Genomic DNA, 22,259 nt, shown 5'->3' with positions numbered 1-22,259 from the left:
CCACAGATAACACAGTGATAGCTCTCTGAGTACAGATAATGTAGTAGATGTCACCTGCAGTCCTATGTAACACCACAGATAACACAGTGATAACTCTCTGAGTATAGATAATGTAGTAGATGTTATCCGCAGTCCCATGTAACACCACACATAACATAGTGATAACTCCGTCAGTAGACGTGACCTCCCTGCGCTACCGCTTTCCTTTCTATAGACAGGTCGACAGAACGGCAGGAGGGTGCAGTGGCCGAGGCACTGGCGCATGCACAGGATCTCCCGGCATGGTGACATCATCGCACTGCATCGGGACTCTGATGTGCAGTGCATGCACCGGCGCTTTGTGGGTGGACTCATCAGGATCCTGGATTAGGCGAGTATATGAGGTTTTTAGTTCAATTAAAACCTGTGGTGTGACAGTGGGGGCATCATAAAGTATGGGGGCCCATCATACAGTGGGGAGGGGGACCTCATACATTATATGGGCTATTGTGGGGGGGGGCCCTCAAAGTGTGGGGGACATTATATGCCGTGAGAGCAAATGTGGGGGCCATCGTACAGTATGGGGGCCATTATACAATTTGGGGACTACTGTGGGGGTCATTATACTGTGTTTTGGGGGAGCAGTGGGACCATTATACTGCGTATACGGGAGCTGTGGGCCATCATACTGTGTATAGGGGAGCTGTGGGTCCATCATACTGTGTATAGGGGAGCTGTGGGCCCACTGTACTGTGTATAGGGAAGCTGTGGGCCTATCATACTGTGTACAGGGGAGCTGTGGGGCATTATAGTGGGTATAGGAGAGCTGTGGGTCCATCATACTGTGTATAGGGGAGCTGTGGGGCATTATACTGTGTATAAGGGAGCTGTGTGCCCACCATACTGTGTATAGGGTTGCTGTAGTCACATCATTCTGTGTATAGGGGAGCTGTGTGGCATTATACTGTGTATAGGGGAGCTGTGGGCCCATCATACTGTGTAGAGGAGAGCTGTGGGCCCACTGTACTGTTTATAGGGGAGCTGTGGGCCTATCATACTGTGTATAGAGGAGCTGTATATGGGGAGACTCAAGTGACATTATTAAATGTTAAGTGGGCACTTAAGCATTATTGTTATAGGGGCACTCAGGATATTTTGGCCGTCAAAGATGCACATGGGGCATTATTACTTTCTAGGGGCAAAATGTGAACACTGTTTTCTAGGACACTTGCACACGGAATTGATATTTTCTATGGAGCAATTTTACCATCTAGGGCACAAAAAAGGAATTATTACTATGCAAGGGGCACAGTGGTGGCATTATTATGTGGAGGCACAGTGGTGGCATTATTATGTGGAGGCACAGTGGTGACATTATTATGTGGGGGCACAGTGGAGGCATTATGTGGGGGCACAGTGGGGACATTATTATGTAAGGGGCACAGTGGTGGCATTATTATGTGGGGGCACAGTGGAGGCATTATGTGGGGGCACAGTGGTGACATTATTATGTGGGGGCACAGTGGTGGCATTATTATGTGGGGGCACAGTGGAGGCATTATTATGTGGGGGCACAGTGGTGGCATTATTATGTGGGGGCACAGTGGTGGTATTATGTGGGGGCACAGTGGTGGCATTATTATGTGGGGCACAGTGGTGGCATTATTATGTGGGGGCACAGTGGAGGCATTATGTGGGGGCACAGTGGTGGCATTATTATGTGGGGGCATAGTAGAGGCATTATTATGTGGGGGCACAGTGGAGGCATTATTATGTAACGGACACAGTGGTGGCATTATTATGTGGTGGCACAGTGGTGGCATTACGTAACGGGCATAGTGGTGGCATTATTATGTGGGGTCACAGTGGTGGCATTATTATGGTGGGGGCACAGTGGATGCATTATTATGTGGGGGCACAGTGGAGGCACTATTATGTAAGGGGCACAGTGGAGGCATTATGTGGGGGCACAGTGGAGGCATTATTATGTGGGGGGCACAGTGGTGGCATTATTATGTGGGGGCACAGTGGAGGCATTATTATGTGGGGGCACAGTGGAGGCATTATTATGTGGGGGCACAGTGGAGGCATTATTATGGTGGGGGCACAGTGGAGGCATTATTATGTGGGGGCATTATTATGTGGGGGCACAGTGGAGGCATTATTATGTAAGGGGCACAGTGGTGGCATTATTATGTGGGGGCACAGTGGTGGTATTATTAAGTGGGGGCACAGTGGAGGCATTATTATGTGGGGGCACAGTGGTGGCATTATTATGTAAGGGGCACAGTGGAGGCATTATTATGTGAGGGCACAGTGGTGGCATTATTATGTGGGGGCACAGTGGTGGCATTATTATGTGGGGGCACAGTGGTGGCATTATTATGTGGGGGCACAGTGGAGGCATTATTATGTGGGGGCACAGTGGAGGCATTATTATGTGGGGGCACAGTGGAGGCATTATTATATAAGGGGCACAGTGGAGGCATTATTATATAAGGGGCACAGTGGAGGCATTATTATGCGAGGGCACAGTGGTGGCATTATGTGGGGGCACAGTGGTGGCATTATTATATAAGGGGCACAGTGGAGGCATTATTATGCGAGGGCACAGTGGTGGCATTATGTGGGGGCACAGTGGTGGCATTATTATGTGGGGGGCACAGTGGAGGCATTATTATGTGGGGACACAGTGGTGGCATTATGTGGGGTCACAGTGGTGGCATTATTATGTGTGGGCACAGTGGTGCCATTATTATGTAAGGGGCACAGTGGAGGCATTATTATGTGGGGGCACAGTGGTGGCATTATTATGTGGGGTCACAGTGGTGGCATTATTATGTGTGGGCACAGTGGTGCCATTATTATGTAAGGGGCACAGTGGAGGCATTATTATGTGGGGGCACAGTGGAGGCATTATTATGTGGGGGCACAGTGGAGGCATTATTATGTGGGGGTACAGTGATGGCATTATTATGTGGGGGCACAGTGGTGGCATTATTATGTGGGGTCACAGTGGTGGCATTATTATGTGTGGGCACAGTGGTGGCATTATTATGTAAGGGGCACAGTGGAGGCATTATTATGTGGGGGCACAGTGGAGGCATTATGTGGGGGGCACAGTGGAGGCATTATTATGTAAGGGGCACAGTGGAGGCATTATGTGGGGGCACAGTGGAGGCATTATTATGTGGGGGCACAGTGGTGGCATTATTATGTGGGGGCACAGTGGAGGCATTATTATGTGGGGGCACAATGGTGGCATTATTATGTGGGGGCACAGTGGAGGCATTATTATGTGGGGGCATTATTATGTGGGGGCACAGTGGAGGCATTATTATGTGGGGGCACAGTGGAGGCATTATTATGTGGGGGCACAGTGGGGACATTATTATGTAAGGGGCACAGTGGAGGCATTATGTGGGGGCACAGTGATGGCAGTATGTGGGGGCACAGTGGAGGCATTATGTGGGGGCATAGTGGGGACATTATTATGTAAGGGGCACAGTGGAGGCATTATGTGGGGGCACAGTGGTGGCATTATTATGTGGGGGGCACAGTGGAGGCATTATTATGTGGGGGCACAGTGGTGGCATTATTATGTGGGGGCACAGTGGAGGCATTATTATGTGGGGGCATAGTGGGGACATTATTATGTGGGGGCACAGTGGAGGCATTATGTGGGGGCACAGTGGTGGCATTATTATGTGGGGGCACAGTGGAGGCATTATGTGGGGGCACAGTGGGGACATTATTATGTAAGGGGCACAGTGATGGCATTATGTGGGGGCACAGTGGTGGCATTATTATGTGGGGGCACAGTGGAGGCATTATGTGGGGGCACAGTGGTGGCATTATTATGTGGGGGCACAGTGGAGGCATTATGTGGGGGCACAGTGGGGACATTATTATGTAAGGGGCACAGTGATGGCATTATGTGGGGGCACAGTGGTGGCATTATTATGTGGGGGCACAGTGGAGGCATTATGTGGGGGCACAGTGGTGGCATTATTATGTGGGGGCACAGTGGAGGCATTATTATGTGGGGGCACAGTGGGGACATTATTATGTAAGGGGCACAGTGATGGCATTATGTGGGGGCACAGTGGTGGCATTATTATGTGGGGGCACAGTGGAGGCATTATGTCGGGGCACAGTGGGGACATTATTATGTAAGGGGCACAGTGATGGCATTATGTGGGGGCACAGTGGTGGCATTATTATGTGGGGGGCACAGTGGAGGCATTATGTCGGGGCACAGTGGGGACATTATTATGTAAGGGGCACAGTGATGGCATTATGTGGGGGCACAGTGGTGGCATTATTATGTGGGGGCACAGTGGAGGCATTATGTGGGGGCACAGTGGTGGCATTATTATGTGGGGGCACAGTGGAGGCATTATTATGTGGGGGCACAGTGGGGACATTATTATGTAAGGGGCACAGTGATGGCATTATGTGGGGGCACAGTGGTGGCATTATTATGTGGGGGCACAGTGGTGGCATTATTATGTGGGGGCACAGTGGAGGCATTATGTGGGGGGCACAGTGGAGGCATTATTATGTAAGGGGCACAGTGGAGGCATTATGTGGGGGCACAGTGGAGGCATTATTATGTGGGGGCACAGTGGTGGCATTATTATGTAAGGGGCACAGTGGTGGCATTATTATGTGGGGCAGTAAGAGGAGCGCTGTTATTTTACCACACGGCAGGGGCAGTAATAGGGATACATACAGCAGCAGCGGGGGCTCAGTATTGGGGGATCAGCAGGATGAGGGGTTTCTGCAGGTTGCAGATAGATGGGGACGGGGCTGGAGATGTGAGAAGTCAGATGTGTCTGTGCTGTAATCTCTGTAGACGAGTCCTGGATGGAGAAGTTGTCGTGTTGGTCTGGGCCAGATGGAAAAGACGGGAAAAGTGAATGATTTCATCAGAAAGAACGTCAGCTGTAAGTCACTATATATAACTGTACTGTAATCTCTTTAGTGTTCTGCAGCACTGGTATCTACCACTATATAGTCACCATATGGCGGCAATATCAGTGCTGGTCTTTGTATAGAGATTATTTTCAGTAACAGTGCGGTCATCTGCTGAGGTTTTCCTACATCCACTATTAGGGTGCTCCACCATAGTTGTAATCAGGGTTACCGGTTAGGGGTCACTCAGCTGTTTCGCCCCCTGAGATGAACCCCGAGCTAAACCTCTACCCTGACTACATACAATGCAGTAGATGTAACTTGCAGTCCCATGTAACACCACAGATGACATTGCAGCAGACGTCATGGTGTCAGGTTCTCTTAGCCCCGCGCACATGGGGTCTTATTTCTGGATTTCTCGTCAGTCTTGTTATCTTCGGGGTCTCTGGATACATTTATCAATCAATGAGACGGATATTGGCGACGACCTTCAGGGTTTTCTCCTTTTGTCTCTGTGGCTCCATCGTCTGCCGCTGCGCTCCGCTGTCACTCATCTGTAAGCACATTCCTGACGCTTCTCGCCGGACGTCACCTCCCTCCATGGGGATTATATCGGCTCGTTTATCAGTTCTAATTATAGAGGATGTCATCACCGCCCCTCCCCCACATCCTTATAAGAAGGGACAAAAAATGGCATTGGGGATTGGATATATGGGTGCAAAGGTAGCAGTCGCTCCTGGGGCCCCGGGGCTGGAGGGGCCCGCTAGTCCTTTGTCACATAAGAAGGCACCAGTGGCTTTGAGTAAGTGGATGCCCAATAATTACTTACCTAATTCGGAGAGCCATTTGGCACACGCTGCAAAGGTCGATTGCCTGCTGGGTTTTTTAGAAGCAGATAAACCCAATACCCCTAGATTATTACCTTTACTCCGATCGGCACGATCAGGCTGGAGGCAAATTAAAAAAGTGATTCGCTTTTGATGGCATCATAGCGGAAATGCCATTATGGAATAATACTTACTTCCCAGTGCTACTAAACCACCCGTCCACTCAATTTTGGATTTCACATAATGTTTCCTCGGTTAAAGATTTATATGATCACAATGTCCTAATGTCCTTTGAACAAATACAAATTAAATATAGAATTTCCAGGCCCCAGTTTTTTCGCTATCAATTCAATCACACTTCCATAAATACAACTCAACCAATATCATCTAATAGGGATCCTGAAATCACACGGCCCCCAAGGCCTGATCTCCACGTTATATACATGTTGTCCGTGGGAACTGATTCTACTCTATTGCCAGTAAGAGAAAAAATGGAAACTCCTCATTCCTGATATCCAAGATGAAGATTGGGAAGAGATTCTTGAATCTCCAACCAAGGTGTCCCCATCGGCTAATAGCAAAATGACCCAATTACATATAGTACATCAACCGGACGTGACCCCGCTACGGTTATTCAGAATGCGACGGTCTCAAACTTCAGAATGCTTAAGATGCCATACAATGGATGCGGATTTTATACATATGGTGTGGGGATGCCCAGCTATCCTATCCTTTTGGAATGAGGTAACCTCGTTGTTAACCTCCCTTATATCTACTCCTGTTCCCCTTAATTAATTAATATAACAGCTGTAGTAAAGGATACATTGACCCACACCTGATAGTATTACAATGTTACTAACAATGTCGCAATCTTAAGTTCTTTTTTGAAGAATATGTATAAATCGTTCTTGGCAGCAGGGTAGTCTTAGATTTTCTTTCTTTAAGAATATAATAGATAGAATGATACAATACATCCAACATGAGTTATGTATAACCAAACATATATAAATTTGAATAATAAGTCTTCTAATTACTCCTCAATTGTTCCATAAGGCTCGCAAAAGAATAAGGACTTGTGGAATTGTAGAGTATACAAATAAAACAGCAAGTTTGTATAATGAGTTGTTATTATTATTACGATGATGAGTGTGTATACGTTATATTGTAGATTCTTTTTTGTTTAATAAACGAACTTAAAAAAAAAAAAAAGGCACCAGTGATATGTCGGTCCCTGTCCCTGAGGGGGGGAGTGGAAATCGCACTTTGGGGCTCATGAACCTCACTGATTCTGAGAAAACGCCAAGAGTCAAGTAACACGTCACAATTTCACCAGAGGAGCAAAGATTTATAATCAGCAGGACCTGATACATTGCACCGCACTCTCAAAAAATACTCTGTGCTGCGGTGGATGTAATAAAGCGAGAAGCTGACGTCACACATCGGATCATGAATCACTTCTTAATACATGAGCAGAGGGCGAACAGCACAGATACATTGTATGGGATACTGTGGGGGGCCCATTATACAGTTTAGGGACTACGGTGAGGTTCATGATACCGTGTGGGAACCATTATCTACTGTGGAAGCTAATGTGGGGGCCATCATACAGTGTATAGGAGAGCTTAGGGGAGCTGTGGGCCCACCGTACAGTGTATAGGGGAGCTGTGGGCCCACCGTACAGTGTATAGGGGAGCGGTGGGCCCACCGTACAGTGTATAGGGGAGCTGTGGGCCCACCGTACAGTGTATAGGGGAGCTGTTGCCCCACCGTACAGTGTATAGGGGAGCGGTGGGCCCACCATACAGTGTATAGGGGAGCGGTGGGCCCACCGTACAGTGTATAGGGGAGCGGTGGGCCCACCGTACAGTGTATAGGGGAGCGGTGGGCCCACCGTACAGTGTATAGGGGAGCTGTGGGCCCACCGTACAGTGTATAGGGGAGCTGTGGGCCCACCGTACAGTGTATAGGGGAGCTGTGGGCCTACCGTACAGTGTATAGGGGAGCTGTGGGCCCACCGTACAGTGTATAGGGGAGCTGTGGGCCCACCGTACAGTGTATAGGGGAGCTGTGGGCCCACCGTACAGTGTATAGGGGAGCTGTGGGCCCACCGTATAGTGTATAGGGGAGCTGTGGGCCCACCGTACAGTGTATAGGGGAGCTGTGGGCCCACCGTACAGTGTATAGGGGAGCTGTGGGCCCACCGTACAGTGTATAGGGGAGCTGTGGGCCCACCGTACAGTGTATAGGGGAGCTGTGGGCCCACCGTACAGTGTATAGGGGAGCTGTGGGCCCACCGTACAGTGTATAGGGGAGCGGTGGGCCCACCGTACAGTGTATAGGGGAGCTGTGGGCCCACCGTACAGTGTATAGGGGAGCTGTGGGCCCACCGTACGTGTATAGGGGAGCTGTGGGCCCACCGTACAGTGTATAGGGGAGCTGTGCGCCCACCGTACAGTGTATAGGGGAGCTGTGGGCCCACCATACAGTGTATAGGGGAGCTGTGGGCCCACCGTGCAGTGTATAGGGGAGCTGTGGGCCCACCGTGCAGTGTATAGGGGAGCTGTGGGCTCACCATACAGTGTATAGCGGAGCTGTGGGCCCACCGTGCAGTGTATAGGGGAGCTGTGGGCCCACCGTACTGTCTATAGGGGAGCTGTGGGCCTATCATACAACACATGACCAGATGGCGAACAAGCAGTGCAGCATCAGCTCCAGTGACCGCCCCCACACGACGCATATGTGACATCTGGGGCCCCAAACTGCAGAGCATCTAACACCTACACACGGGGCAGAGCACACCTGTGCAGGACTCTAGGCATTATCCCAAGGATAGGATTAGATACACATCTCAGCAGATATTATAGGATTAGGTACAACAGACAGTATCACACATGATGGGATTAGATACAGCAGACAGTATCAACACAGGATAGGATTAGATACACGGCTCAGCAGACAGTATCACACAGGATAGGATTAGATACACGGCTCAGCAGACAGTATTACACAGGAGAGGATTAGATACACGGCTCAGCAGACAGTATCACACAGGATAGGATTAGATACACAGGAGCTCAGCAGACAGTATTACACAGGAGAGGATTAGATACACGGCTCAGCAGACAGTATCACACAGGATAGGATTAGATATGCGGCTCAGCAGACAGTATCACACAGGATAGGATTAGATACACGGCTCAGCAGACAGTATCACACAGGATAGGATTAGATACACGGCTCAGCAGACAGTATCACACAGGATAGGATTAGATACACGACTCCGCAGACAGTATCACACGGGATAGGATTAGATACACAGCTCAGCAGACAGTATCACACAGGAAAGGATTAGATACACTTCTCAGCAGACAGTATCACACAGGATAGGATTAGATACACGGCTCAGCAGACAGTATCACACAGGATAGGATTAGATACACGGCTCAGCAGACAGTATCACACAGGATAGGATTAGATACACGGCTCCGCAGACAGTATCACACAGGATAGGATGAGATGCACGGCTCAGCAGACAGTATCACACAGGAGAGGATTAGATACACGGCTCAGCAGACAGTATCACACAGGATAGGATTAGATACACAGCTCAGCAGACAGTATCACACAGGAGAGGATTAGATACACGGCTCAGCAGTCAGTATCACACAGGAGAGGATTAGATACACGGCTCAGCAGACAGTATCACACAGGATAGGATTAGATACACAGCTCAGCAGACAGTATCACACAGGATAGGATTAGATACACGGCTCAGCAGACAGTATCACACAGGATAGGATTAGATACACAGCTCAGCAGACAGTATCACACAGGAAAGGATTAGATACACGGCTCAGCAGACAGTATCACACAGGATAGGATTAGATACACGGCTCAGCAGACAGTATCACACAGGAGAGGATTAGATACACAGCTCAGCAGACAGTATCACACAGGATAGGATTAGATACATCTGCTCAGCAGACAGTATCACAAGGCAGGATCAGATACACGGCTCAGCAGACACGTAGATAGATACACGTACATTATTGCTGCTTGTCCTGATTACATTAAAATTCCCATAGACAAAGCCGCATTGTGCAAAAATCTCATATAAACGAGTTATGTGAGTTTATAGCTCATGGACGTGGCACTACTCCACCGCACACACTGCACTGCTACATAACACACACGGCACTGCTACATGACACACACTGCACTGCTACATGACACACACGGCATTACTCCACCATACACTCTGCACAGACACATGAAAGTAAATAAAAAGGGGGTCCGCACTGCCAAGGCGAAGTGGTGTCCGAAAGGAAAATGCGTAAATACTAATAAGTAAAACCTTCAGCACTATGTGAAGATAAATTATGATAATTTTTATTGAGTCACGCCATTCACCACATTCCCCGATATACTACCAGAAAGATACCATTAGTCCTATTGATGAGCAAATGGACAGATTACCTTGATAAAGGCCAAATGAAAGGCCGAAACGTTGGTACATGAATCTGTCTCACACAGGCTGACTCAATAAAAATTATCATGATTTATCTGCACTGCTACATCACACACACGTCACTGCTACATCACACACACGTCACAGCTACATCACACACACGTCACTGCTACATCACACACACGTCACTGCTACATCACACACACGTCACTGCTACATCACACACACGTCACAGCTACATCACACACACGTCACTGCTACATCACACACACGTCACTGCTACATCACACACACGTCACTGCTACATCACACACACGTCACTGCTACATCACACACACGTCACACTGCTACATCACACACACGTCACAGCTACATCACACACACGTCACTGCTACATCACACACACGTCACAGCTACATCACACACACGTCACTGCTACATCACACACACGTCACAGCTACATCACACTGCTACATCACACACACGTCACAGCTACATCACACACACGTCACTGCTACATCACACACACGTCACAGCTACATCACACACACGTCACAGCTACATCACACTGCTACATCACACACACGTCACTGCTACATCACACACACGTCACTGCTACATCACACACACGTCACTGCTACATCACACACACGTCACAGCTACATCACACACACGTCACAGCTACATCACACTGCTACATCACACTGCTACATCACACACACGTCACAGCTACATCGCACTGCTACATCACACACACGTCACAGCTACATCACACACACGTCACAGCTACATCACACTGCTACATCACACACACGTCACAGCTACATCGCACTGCTACATCACACACACGTCACAGCTACATTGCACTGCTACATCACACACACGTCACAGCTACATCACACTGCTACATCACACACACGTCACAGCTACATCGCACTGCTACATCACACACGTCACAGCTACATCACACACACGTCACAGCTACATCACACTGCTACATCACACACACGTCACAGCTACATCACACTGCTACATCACACACACGTCACAGCTACATTGCACTGCTACATCACACACACGTCACAGCTACATCACACACACGTCACAGCTACATCACACTGCTACATCACACACACGTCACAGCTACATCACACTGCTACATCACACACACGTCACAGCTACATCGCACTGCTACATCACACACACGTCACAGCTACATCACACACACGTCACAGCTACATCACACACACGTCACTGCTACATCACACTGCTACATCACACACACGTCACAGCTACATCACACTGCTACATCACACACACGTCACAGCTACATCACACTGCTACATCACACACACGTCACAGCTACATCGCACTGCTACATCACACACACGTCACAGCTACATCACACACATGTCACAGCTACATCACACTGCTACATCACACACACGTCACAGCTACATCACACTGCTACATCACACACACGTCACAGCTACATCACACACACGTCACAGCTACATCACACTGCTACATCACACACACGTCACAGCTACATCGCACTGCTACATCACACACACGTCACAGCTACATCACACTGCTACATCACACACACGTCACAGCTACATCACACACACGTCACAGCTACATCGCACTGCTACATCACACACACGTCACAGCTACATCACACACACGTCACAGCTACATCACACTGCTACATCACACACACGTCACAGCTACATCACACTGCTACATCACACACACGTCACAGCTACATCACACTGCTACATCACACACACGTCACAGCTACATCGCACTGCTACATCACACACACATCACAGCTACATCACACATACGTCACAGCTACATCACACACACGTCACAGCTACATCGCACTGCTACATCACACACACGTCACAGCTACATCACACTGCTACATCACACACACATCACTGCTACATCACACACACGTCACAGCTACATCACCCGCATGGAACTACTCTACCGCACACATGGCACTGCTACATCACACATACTGTGCCCCAACCCCAATAATTACCTGTATGAGGTTACAATATGCTAGTAGTGATAATCCGGTGAGTTGTGACAATGTCAGCTCTGCTACCTCAGTATCCTACCTCCCGACTTGTGCTGCACTGACCTCCTGGTTCTTGTCCTGGATCAGTAATGAGAGTTTCCTCCCAGTAACTACAAGTGGTCTCTGTTATCAGCAGCTGCAGGGTCACGTTATCAGGGGGAGCTGTCACAGGACTTACAATGGCGATTATTCTTTATTCTGCCTTATGAAGATGATGAGGGTTGTAGATGTCAGAGACCCTCCTATATCAGCAGCGCAGGAGACCCCAGGAGCAGGACAGAGCCGACTGTGAGCAGCACAAGAGCGGGGAAAACCCGGATCACCAATCACCAGTAGGGGGCGCAAGCTGGAAACAGGACATTTTTGCTACACAACATTTATCTATAAAGACAAACTCTGATAGAAGGTCAGTGGTGGGATAGATGATGTCTGGTGACATGTACCATCACTCTGAGGCATGGAAGGATCAGTGGTGGCACAGATGATGTCTGGTGACATGTACCATCACTCTGAGGCATGGAAGGATCAGTGGTGGCACAGATGATGTCTGGTGACATGTACCATCACCCTGAGGCATGGAAGGATCAGTGGTGGCACAGATGATGTCTGGTGACATGTACCATCACTCTGAGGCATGGAAGGATCAGTGGTGGCACAGATGATGTCTGGTGACATGTACCATCACTCTGAGGCATGGATGGATCAGTGGTGGGACAGATGATGTCTGGTAACATGTACCATCACCCTGAGGCATGGAAGGATCAGTGGTGGGACAGATGATGTCTGGTGACATGTACCATCACCCTGAGGCATGGAAGGATCAGTGGTGGGACAGATGATGTCTGGTGACATGTACCATCACTCTGAGGCATGGAAGGATCAGTGGTGGCACAGATGATGTCTGGTGACATGTACCATCACTCTGAGGCATGGAAGGATCAGTGGTGGGACAGATGATGTCTGGTGACATGTACCATCACCCTGAGGCATGGAAGGATCAGTGGTGGGACAGATGATGTCTGGTGACATGTACCATCACCCTGAGGCATGGAAGGATCAGTGGTGGGACAGATGATGACTGGTGACATGTACCATCACCCTGTGCCATGGATGGATCAGTGGTGGCACAGATGATGTCTGGTGACATGTACCACCACCCTAAGACATGGATGGATCAGTGGTGGAACAGGTGATGTCTGGCGATATGTACCATCACTCTGTGCCATGGATGGATCAGTGGTGGAACAGATGATGTCTGGCGATATGTACCATCACTCTGTGCCATGGATGGATCAGTGGTGGAACAGGTGATGTCTGGCGATATGTACCATCACTCTGTGTCACGGAAGGATCAGTGGTGGGACAGATGATTTCTCTTCTTAGTAATCCCACCAAACTGCTGCACCAATCCAAATTTCTAACCTACCTGGAGACTACTAACCCACCCACCCCTAAACTACTCAACTACTCAAGTATTGACCCACTATAAACTACTGCCTCATTCCTAAACTACTGGCCGACTTTCAAGTTCCTGCTCCACACCCAGATTAATGATCTACGTAAACCGCTGATCCGGCCACAACTGTTAACACACATTAGACTATTGCCACCTCTCAAAGTATTGCTCCTAACTGATGATCCAGCCCCAAACTACCAGTGCACCCCAAAACTGCCGCTGCGCCACAACTCCAGCCCCAAATTACTGCCGATCTCAACTGCTTCCAGTCCGCTTTTCAACTTCAGCTTCAATTCCTGGCACTTGTCTGGCGGAGCAACATCCAGAGTGGAAATACTGATAATCCAGCGTATACATGAGAGCAGAGTCAGACTGGCCTGGCGGGGTATGGGAAAAATCCCCGGTGGGCCCTTGATGCAAATGAGAGGGCGAAGAAGAGGATTTAAAAAAACAAAAACTGAGGTTTTTAGGGGCACGGGCCTGATGTCGATGGCGTATGACATCACTGTCATGCGCCTGCTGCGACGGGCGCATGCAAGTCAGCCGCCGGCCTCTGCTAGGTCGGCGGCCATTTTAACACGAGCGCGCCGGATCTAAGCAGGAAGGTAAGAGGAATCTTTTTTTTTTCTGTGTGTGGATGCAGAATGGGGGACAGGATGGACATATGGGGGGCAGGCTGGACACATGGTGGCCAGGATGGATATATGGGGGCAGGCTGGACACATGGTGGCCAGGATGGATATATGGGGGGCAGGCTGGACACATGGTGGCCAGGATGGATATATGGGGGGCGGGCTGGACACATGGTGGCCAGGATGGATATATGGGGGGCAGGCTGGACACATGGTGGCCAGGATGGATATATGAGGGGGGCAGGCTGGACATATGGGGGCCTGGATGGATATATGGGGGGGCAGGCTGGACACATAGGGGCCTGGATGGATATATGGGGGGGGCAGTCTGGACACATGGGTGCCAGGATGGATATATGGGGGGCGGGCTGGACACATGGTGGCCAGGATGGATATATGGGGGGCAGGCTGGACACATGGTGGCCAGGATGGATATATGGGGGGGCAGGCTGGACACATGGTGGCCAGGATGGATATATGGGAGGGCAGGCTGGACACATGAGGGCCTGGATGGATATATCAGGTGGGGGCAGGCTGGACACATGGGGGCCAGAAGCGATATATGGGGAGGAGGTACAGGATGGATTTATGGGGGGTGTCAGGATGGATATATGCGGAGGGGTGGGGGAGGGGGCAGAATGGATATATGGGGGGGAGGCAGGCTGGACAAGGGGCTTATTTACTGTTTGGGGGCCAGATTGAGGAACAAACATTATTAGTTTATGGTGGTGAGTAGGGAACACTATTACTTTAGGGCCCAATTAGGGACAATATTACTTCTGTAATATAAATTACTTTTTAGGAAACTGCTTTCAATGGGGGTGAACAAAAGGGGGGTCCTGTTACTGTGTAGGGCGATACTATGTCGCTTTTTTTCTTCATCTGGCGTAGTGTAGAAGGCAGGGAAAAGGTGTGGAATGTGCTCTAGAAGCCATCGGCTATTGATAACTGTGTGTTATTTTCTGCAGAGACGAGTCCTGGCTGGAAAAAGTGACGAAGGGCTGTGCCAGAAGAAGAAAAACAGCAAAGATGAAGGACACCATCTAGAGATGTCACTGGTGAGTTAGTGTATTACATGTACACTTGCACTATACACTATATAGCATATACAAAGCTCCTGTGTATGTCACTGGTGACCACTGTATTACCTGAAATTTCTATACAGAGCTCCTGTGTATAATGTCACTGGTGATCACTGTATGACCTGTACACTATACACTATATACAGAGCTCCTGTGTATAATGTCACTGGTGATCCCTGTATTACCTATACACTATATATAGAGCTCCTGTGTATAATCTCACTGGTAATCACTGTATTACCTATACACTATATACTATATACAGAGCTCCTGAGTATAATGTTACTGGTGATCACTGTATTACCTGTACACTATATACAGAGCTCCTGTGTATAATGTCACTGGTGATCACTGTATTACCTGTACACTATACACTATATACAGAGCACCTGTGTATAATGTCACTGGTGATCTCTGTATTACCTGTACACTATATACAGAGCTCCTGTGTATAATGTCACTGGTGATAACTGTATTACCTGTACACTATATACAGAGCTCCTGTGTATAATGTCACTGGTGATCACTGTATTACCTGTACACTGACACTATATACAGAGCTCCTGTGTATAATGCCACTGGTGATCACTGTATTACCTGTACGCTATACACTATATACAGAGCTCCTGTGTATAATGTCACTGGTGATCACTGTGTTACCTGTACACTGACACAATATACAGAGCTCCTGTGTATAATGTCACTGGTAATCACTGTATTACCTGTACACTGACACTATATACAGGGCTCCTGTGTATAATGTCACTGGTGATCACTGTATTACCTGTACACTATATACAGAGCTCCTGTGTATAATGTCACTGGTGATCACTGTATTACCTGTACACTATACACTATATACAGAGCTCCTGTGTATAATGTCACAGGTGATCACTGTATTACCTGTACACTTACACTATACACTGTATACAGAGCTCTAATGTATAATGTCACTGGTGGTAATAACAGTGTTGCTAGTATTGTGGTTTGTATTCATGATCAGTATTGTAGTATTTGGTCACTATGTGGTAGTAATATGTAATCTAGTCATGGGGTCTTGGAACACAGTGGCAGAGATGCATTTACAGCGGTTCTCCGGTGAAAAAAGTAATCACCTCCCCACAGGATCAATGATAACGCATTGATTGGTGGGCGTCTGATTGCTGGGACCCGCACCGATCGGCAGAATGTGGAGCTTTTATCCCCATTGGACTGGAGCTCGTGTGCGACTCGACCACTGATCCAGTCATTCCCTCAGTGCCTGCGAGCGCTGCACTTGTTTTTTTGTTTTTTTTTAAGCCCCCAAGAGAATGAATGGAGCTGCGGTCAGACGTCCCACCTGCTGCTGCATTTTAAAATGGGGATAAGCGTCCTGTCAGGGATAAAAGTTCCCCATTCTTCTGAGCAGTGCGGTTTGGTATGGTCGGACTCAAACGATCAATAAGTTATCACCTATACTGTGGAGCCCATGGATCGGTGATAACTTGTTTTAACCAAAGAAGCCCTTTACTGCAAACTACCGGAACTGTACATCCCAGGTATGGTGGCGCACACTAAATATGCAGGAGCCGCCTGTGATTTACAGGGGACGTTCCACTATAACAGGGATAACGCCTCATAGGTATTTGCACATTGCTGTAGGGTGGGCCCCTAGGATCAATTCCCCCTGTGGGCCCAAAACACCCCAGTCCGACCCTGCATGAGACACACATAAGAAACAAGATTTCACATCATGGACACCAGTCACTACCTTTGCATATGAAGCACTTGATGTGGAAATGCTTGGACTGGACACGCAGCACCTCGCCTTTGCATGGCTCCCCACATTTATGGCAGTGGATGAGGGGCTTCTCTGCAGACTGCCCGGGGTCCTGAGAATGGGCGACTGGAAGAAAGACAGAGAGAGACAGTCACTAATGTCCCCAATATCTACCGGCAATACAGTAAATAACAGTGACACAATGAGAAAATGATGTCTAAAATACTCCAGAACATTAGAGAGTCTACCAGACGAGTCTGGAGGGAGGAGGAAGAAGAAGACAGAGGAGTCTGGAGGGAGGAGGAAGAAGAAGAAGACAGAGGAATCCGGAGGGAGGAGGAAGAAGAAGACAGAGGAGTCCGGAGGGAGGAGGAAGAAGAAGACAGAGGAGTCTGGAGGGAGGAGGAAGAAGAAGACAGAGGAGTCTGGAGGGAGGAGGAAGAAGAAGACAGAGGAGTCTGGAGGGAGGAGGAAGAAGAAGACAGAGCAGTCTGGAGGGAGGAGGAAGAAGAAGACAGAGCAGTCTGGAGGGAGGAGGAAGAAGAAGAAGACAGAGGAGTCTGGAGGGAGGAGGAAGAAGAAGACAGAGCAGTCTGGAGGGAGGAGGAAGAAGAAGACAGAGCAGTCTGGAGGGAGGAGGAAGAAGAAGAAGACAGAGGAGTCTGGAGGGAGGAGGAAGAAGAAGACAGAGGAGTCTGGAGGGAGGAGGAAGAAGACAGAGGAGTCCGGAGGGAGGAGGAAGAAGAAGACAGAGGAGTCCGGAGGGAGGAGGAAGAAGAAGACAGAGGAGTCTGGAGGGAGGAGGAAGAAGAAGAAGACAGAGGAGTCTGGAGGAAGAAGAAGACAGAGGAGTCTGGAGGGAGGAGGAAGAAGAAGACAGAGGAGTCTGGAGGGAGGAGGAAGAAGAAGACAGAGGAGTCTGGAGGGAGGAGGAAGAAGAAGACAGAGGAGTCTGGAGGGAGGAGGAAGAAGAAGACAGAGGAGTCCGGAGGGAGGAGGAAGAAGACAGAGGAGTCTGGAGGGAGGAGGAAGAAGAAGACAGAGGAATCTGGAGGGAGGAGGAAGAAGAAGACAGAGGAGTCTGGAGGGAGGAGGAGGAAGAAGAAGAAGACAGAGGAGTCTGGAGGGAGGAGCAGGAGAAGGACAGAGGAGTCTGGAGGGAGGAGGTAGGCAGAGGAGTCTGGAGGGAAGAGGAAGAAGAAGGACAGAGGAGTCTGGAGGGAGGAGGAAGAAGAAGACAGAGCAGTCTGGAGGGAGGAGGAAGAAGAAGACGACAGAGGAGTCTGGAGGGAGGAGGAAGAAGAAGACGACGACTACAGGAGTCTGGAGGGAGGAGGAAGAAGAAGACAGAGGAGTCTGGAGGGAGGAGGAAGAAGACAGAGGAGTCTGGAGGGAGGAGGAAGAAGACAGAGGAGTCTGGAGGGAGGAGGAAGAAGAAGACAGAGGAGTCTGGAGGGAGGAGGAAGAAGAAGACAGAGGAGTCTGGAGGGAGGAGCAGGAGAAGGACAGAGGAGTCTGGAGGGAGCAGGAGAAGGACAGAGGAGTCTGGAGGGAGGAGGAAGAAGAAGACAGAGGAGTCTGGAGGGAGGAGGAAGAAGAAGACAGAGGAGTCTGGAGGGAGGAGGAAGAAGAAGACAGAGGAGTCTGGAGGGAGGAGCAGGAGAAGGACAGAGGAGTCTGGAGGGAGCAGGAGAAGGACAGAGGAGTCTGGAGGGAGGAGGAAGAAGAAGACAGAGGAGTCCGGAGGGAGGAGCAGGAGAAGACAGAGCAGTCTGGAGGGAGGAGGAAGAAGAAGACAGAGGAGTCCGGAGGGAGGAGGAAGAAGAAGACAGAGGAGTCTGGAGGGAGGAGGAAGAAGAAGACAGAGGAGTCTGGAGGGAGGAGGAAGAAGAAGACAGAGGAGTCTGGAGGGAGGAGGAAGAAGAAGACAGAGGAGTCTGGAGGGAGGAGGAAGAAGAAGACAGAGGAGTCTGGAGGGAGGAGCAGGAGAAGGACAGAGGAGTCTGGAGGGAGCAGGAGAAGGACAGAGGAGTCTGGAGGGAGGAGGAAGAAGAAGACAGAGGAGTCCGGAGGGAGGAGCAGGAGAAGACAGAGCAGTCTGGAGGGAGGAGGAAGAAGAAGACAGAGGAGTCCGGAGGGAGGAGGAAGAAGAAGACAGAGGAGTCTGGAGGGAGGAGGAAGAAGAAGACAGAGGAGTCTGGAGGGAGGAGGAAGAAGAAGACAGAGGAGTCTGGAGGGAGGAGCAGGAGAAGGACAGAGGAGTCTGGAGGGAGGAGGAGGAAAACAGAGGAGTCTGGAGGGAGGAGGAAGGAGACAGGAGTCTGGAGGGAGGAGGATGAAGACAGAGGAGTCTGGAGGGAGGAGGAGGAAGACAGAGGAGTCTGGAATTATATGTACATGGGTGGTATTCACAAGTTCACAATCTATTACTCCATGTTATCAGCCATTACTGGGGGAGGCGACTGTAGGACAGGAGACTACAATCTATTACTCCCTGTTATCAGCCATTACTGGGGGAGGTGACTGTAGGACAGGGTGCAGAGGTGGCTGTTGCAGTCAGTATTATACATGGCGGCCAGGCCCTGGTACAGATTTTCAGCAGTGGCCGCTTCTCTTATTACACTACAGCAGTGATATAAGCTGCTGCAGGATTTGGGGGTACTGGCGCTTTAAATGAGCCGGGGACACAGGTGATTCTGGTGACACTTCAGCACAAGGGTTCATTGTCTCAGCAGAGAGTTCATTACTCTGTAATTAAAATGCAGCGGCCGGCGGAGATCGGGTTTCAGGTTCAAGATTTCGGATTTTCTGAGTCAGAATACACGATGTGAAACCAGAGGATTTAAAGAAATATTACAATTATCACAAAAATCCATGAGAAATTGCAGAAGTGACAGCAAGGATCCAGAAATCAGGTGAAGTCGCAGAATAAAAGAAGCAAACCATCAACAAGCAGCCGCTGACAGATCTTATTGTTGCCTGAGAATATGAAATAAACAGCGAATGTGTCCGGCATCAGACCAATTAATCCACGGAGCTCAGAGACATTATAGATCCGTCAGCAGCAATTTGTTGACAGTTTCCATGGTGAAATGACAAAGACAAAACCTGCTTATGACAAGGGGAGAGTTACATCATTATACTGTGTGCTAGTGACGCCATATTGGTTGTCACCGAGCGATGGACGAGCTGAATGACGGTTCCCCGTCTCACAAGACTCAGCTTCACAATATGTCACTATGGAGGAGAATTGTAATCACCAGTTTATAGGGCATTCCTGTGTCTGGGAAAGCTGGGTGACAACTAATATGGCCGCTATTCCAGCTCCTTCTGGGGGAGAGAACATGCAGAACTGTGGCTGCAGCTTTGGTTGTGACTAAAGTATATCAGGATCGGTACAAGAGAATTAAAACATTTTCCTACTTCTGCAATGTTTTTAGCAGCGGATGGTTCATTACTCCAGTGGGCAGGCTGTCTATCCTCGCCCTCCCCCGGCTGTCTATCCTCGCCCTCCCACGGCTGTCTATCCTCGCCCTCCCACGGCTGTCTATCCTCGCCCTCCCACGGCTGTCTATCCTCGCCCTCCCACGGCTGTCTATCCTCGCCCTCCCACGGCTGTCTATCCTCGCCCTCCCACGGCTGTCTATCCTCGCCCTCCCACGGCTGTCTATCCTCACCCTCCCACGGCTGTCTATCCTCGCCCTCCCACGGCTGTCTATCCTCGCCCTCCCACGGCTGTCTATCCTCGCCCTCCCACGGCTGTCTATCCTCGCGCTCCGCAGGCTGTCTATCCTCACGCTCCGCCGGCTGTCTATCCTCGCGCTCCGCAGGCTGTCTATCCTCACCCTCCCACGGCTGTCTATTCTCACGCTCCGCCGGCTGTCTATCCTCGCGCTCCGCCGGCTGTCTATCCTCACCCTCCGCAGCCTGTCTATCCTCACCCTCCCCCGGCTGTCTATCCTCGCCCTCCCCCGGCTGTCTATCCTCGCCCTCCCCCAGCTGTCTATCCTCGCCCTCCGCCGGCTGTCTATCCTCACCCTCCGCCGGCTGTCTATCCTCACGCTCCGCAGGCTGTCTATCCTCACGCTCCGCAGGCTGTCTATCCTCACCCTCCGCAGGCTGTCTATCCTCACCCTCCGCAGGCTGTCTATCCTCACCCTCCGCAGGCTGTCTATCCTCACGCTCCGCAGGCTGTCTATCCTCACGCTCCGCAGGCTGTCTATCCTCACGCTCCGCAGGCTGTCTATCCTCACGCTCCGCAGGCTGTCTATCCTCACCCTCCGCCGGCTGTCTATCCTCACGCTCCACAGGCTGTCTATCCTCGCGCTCCACAGGCTGTCTATCCTCGCGCCCCGCCGGCTGTCTATCCTCGCGCCCCGCCGGCTGTCTATCCTCGCGCCCCGCCGGCTGTCTATCCTCGCGCCCCGCCGGCTGTCTATCCTCGCGCCCCGCCGGCTGTCTATCCTCACGCTCCACAGCCTGCTGAGGCCTCAGTTAGAGGGACGGAGAAATGAACTAGTTAATGACACTGATACATACAAGAGTCATCTGGATCCGGCTTAAAAGGACTGTCAGCACAAAATGACTGTTCAATCCAAGCACAGACGCTCGGTGCATCAGGGCGACCAACCATTTATATACACCTTCCCGACTACTTGGTTTCCATCTATCCACGCCCTTCTGTAGCTCTATGAAGCCAGAGCTGTCAATCAAAGAAGAAGGGGCAGAGATAGAGGGAAGACAAACAAGTGGAAAAGTGCACTTGTTTGGCCGCCATGATGCACTGAGCTCCTGTGCTTGGTGTGAACAGTCATTTTGTGCTGACAGAGGCGCTTTAAGCCCAAAATCTCACACCCGTATTTCTTGGTTTGTGCACAGACTGAGACTCCCGGCCCGGCCTGGGTTCTTCCTTTGCATTGCTTCTATATCCGCAGTGAACTGACATGATGCGAATCTGTTGCAATTTTGCACCATGGAACCATTGCCATATACATACAAGCAGCGGAGCCAAGAATTGTGGCCCCTCCAGGGACAGTAAAATGTACAC

At 50.0% G+C, this 22,259-nt stretch overlaps 1 protein-coding gene across 19 annotated transcripts in view; it reads right to left on the bottom strand.

The window, feature by feature from the left end:
- The window catches only part of ABLIM1 (actin binding LIM protein 1), a 462,151-nt gene that overhangs the window by 198,032 nt on the left and 241,860 nt on the right, over positions 1-22,259 (bottom strand). For 17 of the 19 annotated variants that reach the window (XM_073684651.1, XM_073684642.1, XM_073684637.1 and 14 more), the window contains one exon: positions 17,204-17,338. The exons of 1 other annotated variant lie outside the window; for it this stretch is intronic. Coding sequence is in view for 16 of the 18 variants with exons in the window: in XM_073684642.1 (XP_073540743.1) it covers positions 17,204-17,338 (135 nt within the window). In the remaining 2 variants the exon portion in view is untranslated. Of the gene's footprint in view, positions 1-12,244; positions 12,362-17,203; positions 17,339-22,259 lie in introns of those variants that run through there. One more of the 19 variants, XM_073684653.1, reaches the window with a different exon arrangement.

The sequence above is a fragment of the Phyllobates terribilis genome, unplaced genomic scaffold (assembly GCF_046119375.1).
Source record: "Phyllobates terribilis strain yellow unplaced genomic scaffold, ASM4611937v1 Scaffold_5__5_contigs__length_657084704, whole genome shotgun sequence".
Classification (NCBI taxonomy): Eukaryota; Metazoa; Chordata; class Amphibia; order Anura; family Dendrobatidae; genus Phyllobates; species Phyllobates terribilis.
Note: the sequence above shows the minus strand (reverse complement) of the source record. Positions and strands in the feature narration are given on the sequence as shown.